Source organism: Saccostrea cucullata, unplaced genomic scaffold, assembly GCF_032062105.1.
Source record: "Saccostrea cucullata isolate Sc308-1 unplaced genomic scaffold, CSIRO_AGI_Scuc_v1 ctg16762, whole genome shotgun sequence".
Classification (NCBI taxonomy): domain Eukaryota; kingdom Metazoa; phylum Mollusca; class Bivalvia; order Ostreida; family Ostreidae; genus Saccostrea; species Saccostrea cuccullata.
The window spans coordinates 1-11429 of record NW_026933977.1 but is presented as its reverse complement, the minus strand read 5'-3'; the positions used below and the strand labels follow the sequence as shown (position 1 = coordinate 11429).

The following is an 11429-nucleotide window of genomic DNA, read 5'->3' as shown; positions in this document are numbered from 1 at the left end:
CTCCTAAATATAGGTCGTCATTCGTACATTCTTTTTTCAGTTTACCTACCTAGGGTCCCGGTAGCTGGTCCGCCAAGAAAAAGTCTGTATTTGCTGGTTTCGTCAGCAACAGAGAACTGGTTGTATAATTCATAGAGCCTTGTCCCATTAGTCAGTGTGATACATACGTAGAGGGAGGTGTTACTTCTCTTAGTAAGTTGATGTATAACGTCATTTCCTTAAATATTTTATCGTCGTATAATATATAAAGAATTAATAAAGCAAAACATATTTATTTCAAGTTGTCATATAATTCAACATATGATTATGAAGGTATGCAGAAATTTCTAATTGTGTAGTGCATGCAGCAATGAACATACATGTTTTGAAATCAAAGTAGGGAAATCGTTATATATTGTATTTTACATAAATTGTTATAAATTGTTATAAACTTCATTTTAAATGCTAAAAAATTAAATGCTAATTTAAACTGTTAATAATCAGAAGAATTATCATCCCCTAAAACAACATTAAATATTACAGAGTTATAAAATGGGTACAATGTACAATGGGTACAATGGGTACAACCAAATTAATGGTTTCCCGAGGGAGGGGAATATTTCTACATCTGGAAAATTAACCCTTGGGGAGCCATAAATTTGCTTTGTCCTCTGTAGTCATTCTATAACTGTTTATAGTTTACCAATCCAGTAGGAGTCGTTAGGATTCCCGAATCCCGTTTTGTAGTCCGTCCAGTTTCTGTCGAATGACACTACACCACTGACACGTTTCTGTATAGCCTAAGAATTTATGAATTATGTCGGGTTTATTAAAAAAAAGTAGTGAAGAGTGGTTTTTATGCTATGTTTTACTGTGAACAATGTTTCAAATAGGGTATTCATTAAACAATCACTCAAAACCTATTTTTTTTTCTTTTAATATAATCAATTTTTACGTAATGATACAGTACAGGCAACGCGGGTCCCGTATTTCCCGCGTCCCCGCCGCGGTATAATCACAACGCGGTATTTGGCCAGGTAGACAGGTAAACCGCGTTCCCTCCGCGGGAAATTCATCACTTACCTGTCCCCGCCGCGGTTAAATCATCGATCAATTACTGACAATTAGTATCGTAAACAAACGGGAGTTATCTCCCCGAATTGAAATATGCGAATTTTCCCTGCAAAAAAAAAAACAAAAACAAAAAAAAAACAAAACAAACAAACAAACAAAAAACGTGTGTTTATTAATAAATTTTGCTATGATAGAATTTAAACTAAGAAAAAATAAGTTTATTTTTGTTTCTAAAATTACATATCAATCTTTGAAATTGAATAGAAAAATTCATTTAATTGTTACGTCTTTGCAATTGGTTATTTTTTTTTATGTTATTAAGAATCTATCAAGAAACAAAATTAAATACTAGAAATTTTAATTATAAGTTTTTTTTTAATCTTCATATTATACATGTTATATGGAAACTGTAATAAATGTTGAACTCGGACTGTTTAAGTTTTGATGAACGATTTTCAGCATTCATTTGAAAAAAAAAAAGATGTACATCTTTTAAAAAATGTGCATCTTCATATTGTTTATTAATTAATTTCGATTTATTGTATATAAAATGTACAGGTTTTTTCTTAAAGTGTCAAATTACCGGAAAACATCTGATGACGAGCATTTGCAGTTACATGTAGTGGGCACGTGAACTTAAATTTTCTTTATCCAAGATATCAAGAAAAAGTTCTATTCTTCTTTATTTCTCATCGTTTATGTTCTGTTCCCAAATTAAGTTAATTTAATTAATTAATTTTGTTTAATGTATTTCCCTCTTTTATATAAATATGCAGGCATTTTTCTCAAATTGTCAAATGACCGGAAAGCATTCGATGACGAGATTCGATGACGAGAGTTAACTTTGTTTTACCTTTTAATACAATGTCTTTCTTTTTAATTTTAATATTTCTCGATTTTCGTGTTCAATAGATAAGATAGGATGTGCAGGTGTAATGATAAACTTCACAGATGAAATTATAGTTTATATTAATAAATATTCAATGCAAAAATTCATATATTTTGTTTTCTTTGACAAATTCTGTTTCTTTGTGTATTAAGTATTAGCCGCGATCATTTCCTGTGTATAGGGATTAGCAGTGCCTGAGCAGGAAACGACATGCCCTGGGGGTTTCACACCTGTCTTATAGTATACCTTGGGTAACGCTCACTGGATACACATCGTTACAACACATTTGATTCATTGTTTCATTATTATTTCATCGATATCATTTTCAGATGCGATATTGGCCTTGGAATTTGTGACAAATTATTGTTGCTTTTTTAAAACGGAGTGTATAAAAAGAATAAAATTAAAAAAAAAAACTTTAAAAACAAATTAATGAAGTATTTGATATTAATTAAATCAAATAATGATCCATTACAGTAACTATGTTATTTCGTGTCTGTTTATATCTGTACCAGTTAAAAGATTGAAAGAGACAGATTTTGATGGTAAAATAAAATGTTATTTTTGTTTGTAAAATTTGATTTAAGAAAAACTTTCTTCTTTTGTTTAGCATATATATGTACATGACATTAAAATTACTTCCCTTTTTGTCGCCAATTACAACGACAGATTTTGAAAATATTTATAAAATTTGATTAACACAGTAAAAACATTTCGAGTTATTGAAAATATTTTTTTGAAACAAAAAATTTAAAAAGGATTCTGATTGCAACAAAAACATTCTTTATTTCATGCATTTCAATTCATGAGCTACACATGAAAAAAAAAACGGCTTCGTTTTACAATGTCGTAGGAAAACGCATACAGGTAATACACTCAGGTAACATCCTGTGTATATACGTAGTATGTACACTAGACAGCGTCGTTCCCTCGGGGCTTCTCATCCGCTTCGAGTAAGCTCCACTCCACACCAAACTTACCTGAGGAAACCAAACGGTTACACAGACATCTGAAAACTTGAAGCATGGCAACCTGCTGATTAAAATAAGTTAATTTCTGTGTTGTGTGTTCAAATATTTTAAGGGCCCATATTTGTGTTTGTGTTTTATTTGAACCGGAGAAATCTGAAATTTGTTTATGTTCATAAACATGATTTTAGTAATTTTCGAGAAAGAGCAGAAAATAGTAATACATTCAAATACTGGCTATGATATTATTGATATTCTGAATAGAAATACCTGTGATTATTTAATTAACAAGACCCCCCCCCCACACACACAAAAAAATCGTCGATATTTAGTTCATAGTCTTACAGAGTAGCGCATAATAATGGAGCAACGGTATTCCTACACTTAGGCGTGTTTTGTTAAAATTTAATTGTAATTATGTATCACTATTTATAATCATTTTTCATGCTATTATTTATAACAGACATGAGTACAGAAGTAACGGTAGTTTTCTAAATGAAACCAAATGACTGATAGAATCTCGCAGATAAATAAACATATAGCTACATGTAACTGCAACTGCACGGGCTAATTGTGAACAACGGATTACGCCAGTGCATAACATAAAGAGAAGCGATATCACGGCATTCTTTAAATTTTAATTATACCTTTTTACCAATTTGAAGATCATTTGGGGTGGCATTATTGATTTTGAAAATAAACGCTAAGTTAATATATTCGATAAATTATTCGACTTTATTTCATCCTATACTGTACATGTATTACTGTTCACAGACGTTTTGAGAATTAATTAATTTTGAATGACCATTGGTAAAAAAAAAAAAGAAAGATGTTTTTTATTAAACAATTTGATAAAACTTAAAAATGAATATTTAAAGAATCCATGTAATGGTATAAATCTATTAATATTAATACGTGATCGTAACCCCCCCCCCCGGATCTACTTCCAAAAACACGATTAAAAATCGACAATGCTTTCCTCAGGTAAGAACATCTAAGCTGCAGACGGTAGCGGGCCCCGCGGCGGTGTAAACACGGGCTCCAGCAGGTACCGCCATCAAAACCCGCGACGGTGTAACGCGGAAAGGATTAATACACCGCGGAGGGGACGCGGGTCAGTACGGATCCGCGTTGCCTGTACTGTATTTTTTAACAAAAAAGCTTCATACAAAAATCTTATTTAAAAAATAATGTTATTTTAAATTTATTTTTATTATTATTATTATTATTATTATTATTATTATTATCTTCATGTAAATTAGATTAGAAAAAAATTACTCAATGTTCATTCATCGCCATTTTTTGTTGATTTCAGCAAAGAGATTTAATATCAGTTTTTAAATAAAAAATTTATAATTCCTTAAAGAAATATCAGCTTAAATTGATCGTTGGGCATAAAACAGAAAGAGAAAAGGGGAGATGGGGAGAGGAAATTAAAAAGAGGGGGAGAGAGAGGCGGAGAGAGGGGAATGAGAGAAAGATAAAGAAAATAGAGAAGAGAGAAATTAGGAGAGAGAAAGTGGGAACGGAGGGAGGTGGAGAGAGAAAGAATGAGAGAGGAATCTTATTGTTCACTCTCCACGTACAATACAAGAAATAAAAGCTAATATTGATCGTTGAGAGAGAGAGAGAGAAAGAGAGATCTTACTGTCCGCCCTCCACCTTCTGTCACAGAGAAAGGGGCAGAGAAACTGATAAAGAGAGAGTAAAACAGAGAGAGAGAGAGAGAGAGAGAGAGAGAAGGATAAAGATATCTTACTGTCCACCCTCCACCTTCTGTCACCATGTCACAGAAGACGCTGACCTTGTTTTCAATACCAAATGGATAGATCTCATACACACCAGATTCTGTATTAATATTATTATAGAGGTCCTTGCAATCTTTATATAGGTTTAACTCTGAAAGAAATAACCCATAAATACATGATATGATACTAATCGTAATATAAATATTAATATAAAATAGTTATCTGAAGAGAGATAATTACCAGACTTGATGGTTTGCAGTATACTTTTCTTCAAATCTTCGTGGATGTCGGTTTCATTTTTCATCAGGATATTAAACATCTCGTAAAATTCTTCTTGAATGTTTCTTAATTAACCTTAATTCTCGCATTCTCTCGTTTTAAGGACTCGATTTGTCTCGCATTTTCTCGTCTTAAAGACTCCATTTGTCTCGCGTTCTCCTGTGAGTAAGTACTCAATCTTTTCAATCAATATTTTAATCTTCTGATCATTACGGTCGCAGTCATGTTTTTCATTAAGATAAATTTGCTGACAACTAGCCGTACAAAAGAACAAAACGTACATGAAGATACCCAACAAAACTCCTGCCATGGTTTTACTTGCACGCTGTCTGAAAATAAGCTTCCCTAAAATAATCCGTAGTTTATATACCCTTAAAACGGGAAGTTAAAAATTTTCCTAAATATTTCGCTACCGCAACACTTAGACGTTCAGCAGCGAATTTCATTCGACAGTCAAGAAAAAATAAAATATTCAGGATGCTTGGGTCATAGGTCAAATTCAGAGTAATGCTGGTACATGTAATGGATGACATTTAAAAAACTTTTTTTTTTGTAGATACCAATTTTAAAAACTAAAAATGGATATATTGTTTTTGAATACTATATTTTAAATTATAAATATAAATAAATAAGTCAATACTTATTGAGTCTTTTGTGTTTCTTTATATTCACTTCTTTAATGTATTGAGGGTACAGTTACCACACAATTACCACACATGTAGAATTTTTAATACTTATTTAAGATTATTTATAGTTCTAAAGAATGTTTTAAAGTTTTTTTTTTTCAATTTTCAAAAAGAATTCGAATATGAGGTAAACAATTATTCAAAAGGTACCAATGCCACAGTTTTATAGAATGACCTCAAAATATAAAGTTCCTCTATAACGAATGAAATGTATGGAGATAAAGAACAATATTCCAGCTCAAAGGTCCATTAAACATTATTAAAAAAGGATCAGAGCAAACAGGACTCCGAAGCATCAGAATGGAATCAGGTGCCATGGAGGAGTGAGGAATGACCGGTCTCACCCACCGTGTAATTCTTGACAATCGACAATCTTATCAGAAGTATCTTACCTGTTCAGCCACAAAACCAGTCTCTTTTCCCTTAATATTTTTTTGAAACTGCAATTTTATTGAGCTGATCTTCCTAGAACTGACAGTGACAAAACCATTGTTAAAAAAGTTAAAGAATGACACTTTTTATACTCGTAGCAGAGGAAAATGTACATATTATTTAACATACCCCCGTCCTTTTTAGGAACAAATTTATCTTTTATGCGCTTAAATTAATTTTCAATAGGTATTGTATCCGAATAATTAGTCTCATTAATTTTTATATATTTTGGAGTTTTAAATTCTCAAAACTATATTTGAATTGGCATTCGTCATGTTTAGTTTTGAAAAGGACGGATACATGCTTCTATAAATATTTTCAAAGGTACGTATTTTTATTCACATTTTTAAAAAAGCATATTGTACTGTGTTTGATAACACCATCGAAGATTTGATTTTAATAAAAGCATAATAAGCCAAACGTAACTGCATTTTTTATTTTTAAAAAAAAATAGAAAGTGGAGAAAAGAAACGTAACAAGAAAAGTGTTGGTTTTTCTTAATATTAAATATTAAATTTTATGCATTTAGTCTTTAAAAAATTATTTTCTTGAATTTCTTATTGTTTGTTTGTTGATTGTTCTTCAATTTGTAATTATTACAAATAAGAAGCATTAAGTGAATAAATATCTACTTAATGTTGCTTCAAGAAATAAGGAAGAATTTCCAAAACGGAAAAAAAACAACTTCATAAATAGAAAAAATAAACTATATCTTAAAAGCTTGGTTACATCAAAACAGGGGCTAAAGATGCACAGGAAAAAAAACTTAAGATAAATTTTGAAAATTAAAGATATATATTAAAACGGAAGAAAAAAATTGCAAAAATAAAAAGAAATCAGCGAGATCTGCAATATCGTTCGTCAGTCCCATCGTAGAAAAGCACAAAGATAGATAAACATTAAAACAGTGGGTTGTAAACTGAGATTAGATAAAATTGAGGTCACATCTAAAAAGAGAACCCGGATGAATGAAAATGTAAACAGTAGTTTCTGTACGGAGAGAAAAGGAATTTCAATGTCATCGGGATTGGCATATTCTAAACGTTTACTATTGATAATAACTAAATTTAATGTTATTTTTGTTATTTTTGTTAATTTTTTAGCACCATTAGGCATTGTCTTTTCTTTTGAATTTTAATGATTCTTTCTTTTTTTTTAATTTGCTTGCATTTTTTAAACAGCTTAAATATACCGATAATTGTGATAGTTCATATAAAATTATTACTATGTCCACAGGGAAAAAAGAATCCAACGCCCCCTCCCCCATTCACGTCTATTTCTGATGACACATATTCCATTTTTGTGATAATAAATGACAATTTATTATAAAATGAAAAAAAGTGAAAATAGTGGGTGATAATTTTGCTATTAACATCATCTTATACAATAAATAAGCAATAAATCAGTATTATTTAGATTAATCTTTTCTTAATAAAGGAGAATCGACATAGATATGTAATTCTAAATTAAGGATTTCCGATATCGGGATATTATTCTAAATTATTGATACTCGGTATAGAGGTTTAATTTTGATATGAAGAGACTCGGTGTAGATATGTGATTCCCAATTAAGATAACTGGGTGTAGAGATGTAATTCAGAATTAAAGAGACTCGGTAAAGATATGTGATTCTGATCTATGAGAACGCGGTGTAGATATATAGGATGGTTTTTAACAATAATATTAAGTTCCATCAATAAAGATTAAATCATTCTGACTTGGTTTTTTTTAATAAGAATATTTTATATACAATAAATATATAAATAGAACCATTTATTTTAACAAACGAACGTTTTTGACAACCATCGTACATGTCACATATATTTTGTATTTAAATTGTTTTGACTTCTATGGCATTCGAAACATCCGAACTCGGAAAGGGGGTCAAAAGGGTAAAAAAAATTTCTCTCCCTCTCTCTCTCAACCCCTCCTCTTTCTCTCTCTCTCCCTCTCTCTCTCAATCGCCCTCCTTTTCCTCCCCTGTCTTTCCCTCTCTCTCTTTCTCTGTAGCCTCCTCCTCCTCTCTATCTATTTCATCTCCCTCTTTCTCTCACTCTCCAAGAAGTCTGTTTTTGATCGTTTCATCAGCAACAGAGAACTCTTTGTTATTGTCTATTCCTTCATTAAGCACATCATTGATGTTTTTATATAAAGAATTAATATTAAAACGACCTTTAATATCTTTAGTTCTGATGTGCTATTTAAGAAACAGGCGTTTAACCCCACCCCACCCCCCACCCCCAAAAAAATATTAAAATAAAAATGATGAGATATAAGCGTATACAAAATTATTCTCTTACTTGTGTTAACAAAGTATACTTTTTTAATTATATTATAAAATTATGTTGTACGAAAGTTGGAATTCCCAAAATAAGAGTGATATATCATCCTGGTTCCAAATGATGAATGTTTCATAGAAGACGTTATTGTGAGACGGAAAAACTAGAAAGAAAACAAAACAAAAATTAGGAGAATAATGTTTTGTTGTTTTTTTTTTTGGACATTTTATATTTGATTTTATGCATTTAACCCCCAGTATATTTCTCTTATTTTTTGGTACGTTATGACTTAACTTTAATTTTTAATTATTATGAATAAGTACCAGTTAGTAAATTGATATTAAAAAGTTATTGTTTTTTAAGAATAAGGAAGAATCTCCAAAGCGGAAAAAAACAACTACATAAATAGGGGAAAAAAACTACATCTTAAAGGATTGGTTACTTCAAAATAGGGTTAAAGATGTACAGGAAAAACGTATGATAATTGAAATTAAACGGAAGAGAAAATTAATCAATACAAAAAACCCCGACTTTTCTTTCATTTTCTAGGTCAGTTGTATCGTAAAAGAGAAAAAAGATATATAAAAATGAAAACAGTCGATTGTAGACTGAGATAAGGAAAAAAGAATTTAACTGTCATCGAGACTGACATATTTTAAGTTTACTGTCGATTATTCCTAATTCTAACACATTTTTTATTAATTTAATAAAAAAACAGCATGCATCATTTGTTCATTTTATTATTATCATTATATTACATTAGCTTCCATTTTTGTGACGGCCTAACCTAGACTTTTCACATAAAATGATTCATATGTCCACCAAATATTAGCGAAAAAATAAAAATGATGAGATATATGTGCGTATGAAAAAGTTTGTTATTGGTGTAACAAGGCAAAATATTATAAAATTCATCATTTAAATGATGTACTAAAGTTGGATTTCCCAAGATTATAGTGACAGCAATTCCTGATTCCAAATGATGACCGCATCAGTAATGTTCTTATTGGGAGAAAAAAATATCACAAAAAGGGTTAGTATGTTCAGAGTAATTCATACAATATGCATCGATCGGGTAACATACTACTTCAGAAGATTTTTTATTACAAAAGAAAAAGAAAAAAAATAAAAATTTATCAAAATGATTATCACATTTTACATAGGCTATGTGAAATTGTGTACATTCTGACCTCTTGGGTCAAACTGCTAAATTTACTCCAGATACATTAGAAGTGTAACGGTCAGAGGTGTCAATTTTAACTTTTGTTGTTTTTTTTTTTCATAATGGTAATACAGGTTTTAAGTTACAAATTATTTCATTTTCTTGTGTCATATGGAAAAGTTATTATTTGTGTGATATCAAGTAGACTTTTTTCGTGTAAATAAGGCCCGCCCCCTTATTTCATCCTTAAAATGCTGTGTTTGAAAACTTCATATGGAAATAATTCTGAATACTAATGTTGTCCTGATAACAGAACATACATATCTTCTTTGTTAGAGTCACATCATGCATATACAATGATTTTCATTAAAGTAATTTTTAATCTGAGTAAAAGCCTCTGTATGTCCATATTGATAATAATTTCTCAGATGCCCAGTTCTGTACTTAGGCGAAAGAGGCTCGAATATTTCTTTTTGTTCAAATTCAAATGAAAATCAAGAACATATACTAACTGCATGAGAAAGATACATAAACAAAACAAATAATTCTTTTTCCGGGAAAAATTAGTTGCGATTTTGTTATTATTTTAAATTTTCAATGCATATCTTGCCTATGTAGGTAGGGACAGACCCAATCACTAGGCAGGATGTGTATTGATGAGGAATATAAATTATTATTAATTTTTCCCTTCTTCTTCAATTTTGTTTAGCTATATCTGTGTGAATTTTTAAATGTTATAACTTTCAAAATTATTTATTAACTTATTTCTATTTTTTTATTATTATTAAAAGTACAATTATTTATTTTTAATCTGAATAAAATAAATAAATTAAAGTTATATGACAGTGATATAAATTAAGTACTACGTTAATTTATATCTGATGATGTCATTGTGACTTCAGTAGCATTGTGACGTCATTATTATTCACAAGACGAAAGACCACCTTTAAGCAATCGCTTAATGGTAGCTTAATGATGAATTAATGGTGGCTTAAAGAAGTTAATTCCTTTAAGCCACAATTAAGCCACCATTAAGCTGCAACTAACAGGTGCTTGATGTCCAAACTTCGTTAAGCTACCATTAAGCCACCTTTAAGCTGAGCTTAATGGTGACTTAATCGTCAAACCTCATTAAATTTGTACGTATCTTATATAAAATCTTTTAACTAACTTTAAAGTTATTTTAATATCATTTACGCAAAATCTATTCCAACTCATAATTTCGTCTCGATAGTAATTTCTACGAGTTTTTTGTCAACATGCATAAACTCGATCACTGAGAACAAAGTTAGCTAATAGCAACAGGGGCTTACTCCCGGTGTCTAATAATTATTTTTTTTTAAATCATTTACAGTAATGATAAAATAAGGCATCATTTAACAGTACCCTATATTATTTTCTATATATAATAATGTAATGTGTAATTGAGTTCTTTTACGCTTACTTTGTTTAAAATGATAAAATGACAAACAATTTTCTCAATCACTAATTAGATTTATATTATTTATTAAGTATCTCTGCCTTGGGTATAAATCACGAAAGAATCAAAAATACAACAAGCTAATTACAGCGAAGGTACACCTAACTTCTTATAAAATAGATACAGAAGTACCAAGGACAGGTCGGCTCTATTCGGGCTCCTAACCCTGGCACCTGTGATCTTCCTGACAAATTGTCAGACCCTTGGCTTATGGCTTGCCAAACTATTATATCATACAATTGAACAGCTTCGGCTCTATTCGGGCCACTGATCAATTGTATAGAGTGCAGAAGTTAAAATTAGAAATAATTATTACCTATCCCTTTCTTCGCTTTAACAGGAATGACACTGTGTCTCAGCGTCTCTTAATTTTATATTATAGGGAGAGTCTATTATAAAGGGGTGTCGGGTTATTCCATTATGAATCTGATTAGGGTATGAAACGTTTGAAAT

The 11429-nt window shown here is 30.5% G+C and overlaps 1 protein-coding gene across 1 annotated transcript; it reads right to left on the bottom strand.

Moving 5' to 3' along the window:
- Window positions 1-19: 19 nt before the first annotated feature.
- Window positions 20-5084, bottom strand: LOC134239721 (fibroleukin-like). Its single transcript, XM_062721875.1, has 4 exons — window positions 4899-5084; window positions 4670-4809; window positions 683-779; window positions 20-217 (listed from the first exon to the last, which is right to left on the bottom strand). Exons 1-4 carry the CDS (start codon window positions 4975-4977, stop codon window positions 42-44), a joined length of 492 nt encoding a protein of 163 aa, XP_062577859.1. The 5' UTR covers window positions 4978-5084; the 3' UTR covers window positions 20-41.
- Window positions 5085-11429: the final 6345 nt, after the last annotated feature.